Here is an 8,042-nt window from a genome sequence, read left to right as displayed (position 1 = left end):
TGGGTCACTGTTTATAGTTCAGCCCCCTTCCAGGGTGTGTGTGTGTAATTAATTTCCACAATTACTGACCCTCTTTCGGCTCGTCAGCCCCCTCTCTCGGCTACTCCCTTCCTCGGGGTTTTAGCCACTCCAGCTGTGGCTGGTAGGGGAAGACCCAAGCCACCCACTACTCCAGGTCCCAATCCAGGGATCCTACAAATAGCAGCTGCCTGCTACTTCCTTTTAACTATCTGCTACTGCATTTCCCTTATCCACTTCCATTCTTAGCCCCAGTACCTTCCTTGCAGCTTGACTCCAGCCAGCACTGATCTGCCCAGCCCTACAGCCAGCCATGAGCACCATCCTTGCTCCTCTGGCTCCACCAAGCAACTGAACTGCTCTCTCTAGCAGCTCCCTTTCATATGAGCCTGCTGGTCTCTGACTGGCTGCTCCCTGCAGCCTCTCTAGGCAGCTTGGAGGGCCCACCTCTACTGCTCCCTTTCCTGGGGTGGGGTGCAGTAGGACTGCAGGGCTTAGTACAGCTCATCACACACCTCAAGCTTCCTTCACTTATGTGTTTAAGTATTTCAAAGCTTATTTCATCCTTTCCTGGTGCAGTGCATTTTGCTCCTTATTCTCGCTTTTTGGAGTTCTCTCATACTAACGTTTTCATTTAAAATAATAGCCACGTCCTCCTCCCACCTCTTCATCATCTCATAATTTCCTCAATGCATGGTCTTTTCCTCTCCCTAATCTCTATCCTCTGAGTCTCATCATTACTGACTTTCTCAAGGCATGGTATTATATGGCTCTTATTCGTTATTCCATTCATTTCCCTAATTTGTTTCTATACCTCTGCTGTATTGGTATCTATCTTTACTTTACCACAGTATGGTCTCCAGCTTTCTCGTCTTGCCCTTTGTGCAACTGCCTTCTTTTTTTTTTACATTTCATTATTTTTTCATATTTCCTCATTTCACATGCCTTGTCCCACCAGGGTGCACTGTTCCTATCTTTACATAGCACTGGTGTCCTAGAAGAAGCTAGGCTGTCTGTCTTTAGGATTCCCCTAGTAACATTACAAGCGAATTCCTCAATAGCTTCATTTATACATGGCTCATTCACAGGTTCCTCACTTTTGTTTCTAAACAGTTTTCAATTTGCTTTGTTTAGATTTCAAGTGGGGATATTTTCCTCGTCTTCAGTATTTCCTTTTCCTTGCTATGTAATTGAAGTCGGGAAATGGTCACTACCCATTCCCTCCTCTCTGTACATTTCCCAGCTGCGTTTCCTAGCTATGGTGCCAGAAGCTGTTCCCAGATCAAGTATGAGAAGCTTCTGCCAGAAGTATTGGTCCTGGTAGGTGCTCCATCATTTAATATTGCTAAATTATTCTCTTCAAAGAATTGTTCTTAACATTTTCCCTTTTTATCATTTTCCTCACTTCCCCACCTTACTTCAGATCACCACAGATAATGAACGGGCATGTGACATTTGCAGTTAATTCTTTTAGGGCCATCGCCTTTAGTTTCCTGCCTGTGTTATAAACATTAAAAAATCTTAGAGAAGCAGTGTTGTTTTGTATCAATATCTCAATAGCTTTATATTTAACCTTTAATTCAATTGGTTCAGGTCCCCTTAATGAAGGTGCAGACACCCCCACCCTTTTCTATTTTGCAGTCATGTCTATATAAGCCATATCCCGGGAATGTATAGTCCAGTTTTTCTTGTCATGCCAAGTCATAGAATATCAGGGTTGGAAGGGACCTCAGGAGGTCATCTAGTCCAAGTCTTTTGTATGCATCTTATATCAGGCTGTGGTTTCATGTCATTGGGTATTTTTCTTTAATTCCTGCCTGTAGGGGGTTCGGCCAGGGCTCGCCCCCCTCTGGGGCGGCGGGGAACGAGACCGCCTCGCTATTTCGGTCAGGGGTGTCAGGGAACTAGCCTGGCTGTGCAGCAAACAGTCAGCATCTCAGGCCCTCAGGCAGGGGCTGAGCAAACAGTTCAATATTAGCACACCCAGGTCCTGGGTCAGGGCAGGCCAACAAACAGTCAGTAGCTCAGGCCCTCAGGCAGGGGCTGAGCAAACAGTTCAATATTAGCACACCCAGGTCCTGGGTCAGGGCAGGCCAACAAACAGTCAGTAGCTCAGGCCCTCAGGCGGGGCGGAGCAAACAGTCAATATTAGCACACCCAGGTCCTGGGTCAGGGCAGGGAAACAAATAGTCAGTAGCTCAGGCCCTCAGGCAGGGGCGGAGCAAACAGTCAATATTAGCAAGCGGGGCAGTAGAGAGTCAGTGACCCAGGCACTCAGGCAGGAGCTGCGCAGACAAATGAGTTCAGGAGGCCCAGGCCTTGGCTCTGAAGGACCTGGGAGAGGGGGAGACGGCCACCCACACGTTGGGTGGCAGGGGGGACGCAGGCCCACTCCCTCCACTGTGGCCCTAGCAGCGGCAGAAGACCCGCTGCTGAGTCAGTGGGGATCCTGACCACAACACACTGACATTGGCTCTGGGTGTGCTGCAGCCTATGTCCATCAGAGTAATGGTAAGTCACTCTCATTAATTCTATCTTAGAAACTTAGGGCCAGATTTTCAAGTGCTCAGCACCCACCAATGGAGTCAGATGTTCAAGAGACCTCATCCATGGCCAGATTTTCACACAGAGCTAGGCACCCAAGGTGCTGAGATTTCTAGAAAGTCCCATCAGTTATTTTGGTGCCTAAATGGAAGCCAAGTTCTTTTGAAAATCTGGCCTGTAATAAGAAGTTCTGTAATTGGCATGTTTTGGGCTGGTCTCTACTTCACTTAATGTGGAGTGCAGACAGTAATACTTATCTACCTGTTAAAGCTCTTTGAGGGCTCTGGATGAAAGATACCTGTGAAGTATTATTACTATAACCCTACAACATTATGACTGTTCCTATTTGCTTACCCTATTGACAGGGAATTACATATAGCAGTTGATCTTGCTGGAAGCTATTTTTACTCAGCAGGATTATAAAGCCTTCTAAAAATCTCTCAGCTGTTAGGTAACATGATGTTTTTTGCATATTCCATATATGATCCAATCTCTGCGGCCTTCTATGTGGGAAAGGGTCCTTGATTTCTTCCAGTGTCTATTGAATGATGGCCAGACAGAACATCGAGCTTTTCCTCTCTAAATAGGAAACAACAACCCCGCGAAAGCCCTTCTAATATTGATAGTATTTGGTTTCATGCTTCCTTTGTCTCCCATTGAATAGGATGGGAGTTTTGCCATTGACTTTATTGGGATCTTAATCAAATATTTTAAAGATGATAACATCAGTTATAAGTAGATACCAAAACCAGGATTTTTCTTCTGGCTATAGGGTCATTGCTGGATTTTTCATTCATGGCCCTTTGCAGCCCAGAACACAAGCACTCCTTATCCCAAACTCTACCTGGGTTTCATTAGAGCAAACTCCCATGGTCTCCAGGAACCTGAAACAAGAAATGGAGGAAGGGTCACTTACTTTGTCATTGTATAGATTGACTCATGTCCTACAAGAGGCAGAGGTGACAGTCAGTTCTTAGCATCGCAGCCTAAGACTTTGTCTTCACTACTGCACTAGATTGATGCAGCTGCGCCGATGTAGTGCATCTGGTGAAGACATGCTATGCCAACGGGAGAGCACTGTCTTGTCCACAAAATTACTCCACCTCAATGAGAGGTGGAAGCTGTATCAGTGGGAGATGGTCTCCTGTCAACATAGTGTGGTGTAGACAGCGCTTTAAGTCGATGTAACTGACGTCGCTCAGGGGGATGATTTTTCACAGCCCTGAGTGATGTAAATTACATTACATTGACTTAAGAGCTAGTGTAGACATACCTGTCCCACCAAAACCATTCTACTCTTACCAGAAAAATGGATACACAAAAGGTAATTCAAGAGAAACTTACAATGTTTAAAGCAGTTTTAGCACATTATCTGTGCCAGTCACTTACCATAATTACTAAAGACTGTATGGTAGGCTGCCCATATGTGAAACTCCTTTTGGTGTTACTGGGTTTGTATGAAGAGACTGAATCCACCATATAGCCCAAGAGATTGTGGTTTATTGGGTTTAAGCTGGAACTAGAAGCTCAAGCTCTCAATATTTTATTCCTTTGCTAATTAAATTAGAGGATGTCCGAGAAGTAAATACTCAGTATCAAGTACCAGGAGGAGGAAATTAGCTAAGCTGCCAATTTTATGAAGGATCAAGCTAAGTATCAAGCTTCACCAGTGACAGCAATGCACATAGGGGATTCTGGCAGAAATACTGGGCCATAACCCCAGCTGGCTAACGTTGGCATAGCTCTGTTCAAGTTAATGGGGCTTTGCTGATTTAAGCCAGCTGAAGATCTGGCCCATAAAAAGCCAATGGCTCACAATACTGACCCACAGCAAAGATGGCTGCACCACTGCAACGAGTCTCCGCCCTTCCCCCAGCGTTGGAGGAGTTGCTGTGACCTCACTCTTCACCTATGTCATACAAGAGAGCTGCCCACATTCTGCTTGTTTTCTTAAATTGTTTTTACCTTTGTTCAGTTTTTTGGAGGAGGGATTTTGCTGCTTCAGGGTCGCTCCTCAGAAAGGCTTGATACATGGAGAAGGACTGGAATAGCCCGATCACCTCAGAAACGGACATGGAAATTTTGTCTAAGATCTGGGTAACTCTGCAAGAGTGGGAAGAAACCAGAGCATTGGAGAAGTAAGCCTGGAGGGTAATGGTGCTATGCTGATTTATACAAGATGAGGATCTGGCTCATGTGGATTATTAAGATGTGGGGCATGATCTGTTATCCCTTCCTCCTTTTAGACATTTGGTTATGGGGAAACCTCTCCCATTTGATGAAGAGGCCACACAGATGAACCAGACAGACCAGAGACTGGAGATGTGTTTGAAGGACATTGGACCAAATGATCTCAGGGCTACCTGCTAACCGTAAACTCTATGAGTCTTCTTCAACCTGCAGTCTCAAAGTGAACACCAATGACTGCCACCAAGTGCCCAACATTCCAGAGCTCACACAGTCCACAATGCAAGAGATTACATACAATTCAGTTTAGTCCTTGTCTTCTCACCTCTTCGTGTCTGGAAAAGGCACGGACTCAAACACCTCTTTATACCCTGCAATCACAAGATTTAGTTTTTCATCTCCATATTTAAGAAGCAGGTCCTGGGTCTGTTAACAGAAACAGCAAAAATGTTACATAAGGCCTTGATCCTCCACTCCATTTGAGCTGCACTCTCTGATTCAGGGCTGGCTGGCCTGAGGGCAAGTTAGAGCTACACAGGAGAATAATAGAATAATGCAGACTCTTCAGACTTCCCCTATACATAATACTCACAGAAGTTGTGTGAATGGGCTACATTTGAACAATTTTAGTTTGGGTTTAACGGTCATTTCCCTCCCCCCCCAACTACCCACCCATTATTGTTTGTACTGGACAGAATCTCTTTCTGCTGGGTTGGTATAGTAATGTTCTTTTCCAGAGAATTCCATGAAAAACTGCCCTACTTCAAAATGGCGGACATAACCTCTTCCATTGTTCTTACTGGGACTTAGGCCACAAGACTGACCTCGGTTAAGATGCCCTCTATCAAAAAGATCACTGCCCACCCAGTAAGAATGAAGCCACCTCAGGGAAGATGGTGGCCACCTGTGCCATCATGAGGCAGATAGGAATATTGTGACGACCAAGTGAATGGAGACAGCAGCCATTTTTGTTCAGCCTTCCTGCAGCCTTGCTCTCATTGAGAGCAATGGGAGATAGATACCCTTCTCAAAATGGCCACCTAACAGAGTGACACTACGGAGGCGGGGGAAGACAGAAATATAACATGTCTTTACAATCAGTTTAATCTAAAGAGACCATAGTATTATAATGCCTTAGTCAGAAGTCTATGGGTATTACATGGTATCAATAGAGGACAGAATTAATAAGGAAGGTAAGTCTAACAATAACTCTGAATGTCCTGGGTTTGTAATACTTCGTTCGGGGATAATTACAACAGCCACTAATGTATTTTATCCCAAGTAATTCATATGTACCCTGAGCCATACCTCAATGTGAGGGCAGTTTTTGTCTGGGAATGGGTTTTATGTAATGGAAGCTGCCTCGCTCTGCAAATTCCAAGCTCTGCCCCAGAGCGGGGAGGAACTAGACCTTCTCAATACAATGGGTATAAGAATTAATATTTAAATGGGCAAAGGCACCAATTATTCTCTATTTCCGTTTTTGGGAATGGCTGACTGTTTTTGCGGAAACTTACAAAAAAATAATCCTGCCTGTGGCAAACAGGCAGAAAGGAAAATTTCAGCCCAAATGCTTAAGGTTTGGCAAAGTTATAAGCAGCTGAAAACAGGGTCTTATAGTGGAAAGTGTCTAGCAGCATTAAAATATATTATAAATATATTATAAACTTCATGCTTAAAAAAAAAAAAAAAAAAGAGGATTGTTTTCTTCTCCCACCTCAGTGAAGATTTCCGTAAGCCTCTCCGAGCAGTCTTTATAGTGCATACTGAAGTCTGTAGTGTAGGTGATAAGGGCCACAAAGCCATGTGGCTTGAGAACTCGATCCACTTCTTTCATGAACCTCGGCATATCAAACCAGTGGGCAGCTGTAAAAGCAGTAATGAGGTCCACAGAACCATCCTCAAATGGCAGCTCCTCTGCAGGGCACACACTATAAAGGGAAACAGGGAAGATATTTCAAATGGGAAGAAGGAGTCTCTACTGGGGCCTGACATGCATGCAACTTGTCACGTGTGGACTCTGCTGAGAGGAAATGTGGTGTTGTTGAAAATCTGACATTGAAAAGTCTAACTTTTTTGTTCTCTTGGAGCTGAAGAGTGATTTGGCCTAAGAATGTCAGCCCAAGTTTTCAAAATTGGAGCTCCAAAATCCATATTTAGGCATTTAATTAGGAGCAGCCTGATTTTCAGAAGCTGTGCACCTGCAGCTCCTGCTGACTTCAGATGGAGTTGTGAGTTCTGGGTACTTTGTGAAAAAGCAGGCCCAATATGCTTGAAATCAGGCACCTAAAAATGACTGGCCTCGTTTGAAAATGCTGGCCTGTATCTGTCCTGTTCACGAAGTGTGGCTTTGTGCAAAGGTCAGCCCTCAGGACACACCCAAAGGGAAAGCATCCTTTTACGGAACACTTACTGGTAAGAAACATTTGGGAAGGAAGCAGCTTGTTTGGCTGCCTCTATTTGAGCTTCACTGATGTCTGTTCCAACCACCTTCTCAAAACGAGCTGCGAGTACGCGAGTGCTTTGTCCCGACCCGCAGCCGACATCCACTGCCAGCCGAATGGGGTCTGCTTTCTGAGGAGAGAACAGCCACGTCTCAGCAAGCGGAGCACAAATTCTTATGAAGAGCCAAATCTTAGTCCTCTGTACACCCCTATACACATACCTAGTCCTAGTCACAGAGTAACGGCTTTGATACTCCAGGTAATTAGAGTAACCTTTGTAGTATCCTATTGGTTTCACTCCTACTGCATTCTACAGGTCTTCTCCACAGTAGAATTAATAACATGTATTCTCAGTCTAGGGCCTGCCTGTCTCACTTACCTTTTCTTCCAGGTAGGAGAAGATGACACTTTGGAGATTTTCAGGGGGAGAGAATCTGTATTTCAGATAGGAAACTGCATGATCTCGTGCCTCGAACAAACGCACAGCCATGTTCCAGCAAACTGGCACCTAAGGGGATTAGGCAAATTCACTTTGTTACATTAGCCATAAGATCAAACTCCCCTGACTATGTAATTAACTCCATTAAATATTACTCAAGTTAGGTACTGAAGTTCTAACCTTTGGAATCAGCTAATGGCAAAGATACTTCATGTTCAGTTTGGGTCAGTGAACTTTATTTTTCAAGTGTCTTGGGCTTGGGTATAGATGGTAAATGTAAAAAGCAGAATACAGGGGTTTGTGGGAGGAAATACGATATGGGCCAGATCATCTAGTGCTGGAAATCAAAAAGGAAGTGGACCATGCTGATTTGCACCAGCTGATTATCTGGGCCTATGTTTACAGCAGGG

At 44.6% G+C, this 8,042-nt stretch overlaps 1 protein-coding gene across 1 annotated transcript; it reads right to left on the bottom strand.

Moving 5' to 3' along the window:
- Positions 1 to 3,289: 3,289 nt before the first annotated feature.
- LOC135885874 (putative methyltransferase DDB_G0268948) lies at positions 3,290 to 7,683 on the bottom strand. The gene is made up of 6 exons (XM_065413785.1): positions 7,573 to 7,683; positions 7,163 to 7,323; positions 6,467 to 6,680; positions 5,075 to 5,175; positions 4,528 to 4,665; positions 3,290 to 3,446 (listed from the first exon to the last, which is right to left on the bottom strand). Exons 1-6 carry the CDS (start codon positions 7,681 to 7,683, stop codon positions 3,356 to 3,358), a joined length of 816 nt encoding a protein of 271 aa, XP_065269857.1. The 3' UTR covers positions 3,290 to 3,355.
- Between the last annotated feature and the right edge of the window lie 359 nt (positions 7,684 to 8,042).

This window comes from Emys orbicularis, chromosome 11, assembly GCF_028017835.1.
Source record: "Emys orbicularis isolate rEmyOrb1 chromosome 11, rEmyOrb1.hap1, whole genome shotgun sequence".
NCBI lineage: Eukaryota > Metazoa > Chordata > Testudines > Emydidae > Emys > Emys orbicularis.
Note: the sequence above shows the minus strand (reverse complement) of the source record. Positions and strands in the feature narration are given on the sequence as shown.

Excerpts from the sequence above, each read along its gene's own strand:
- LOC135885874 (XM_065413785.1), bottom strand. The coding sequence starts at position 7,683 with ATGGCTGTGCGTTTGTTCGAGGCACGAGATCATGCAGTTTCCTATCTG. Across the intron at positions 5,176-6,466 it reads TTACGGAAATCTTCACTGAG|ACCCAGGACCTGCTTCTTAA; the intron begins GTGGGAGAAGAA and ends TTCTGTTAACAG. Across the intron at positions 3,447-4,527 it reads CTCCAAAAAACTGAACAAAG|GTTCCTGGAGACCATGGGAG; the intron begins GTAAAAACAATT and ends TTCTTGTTTCAG.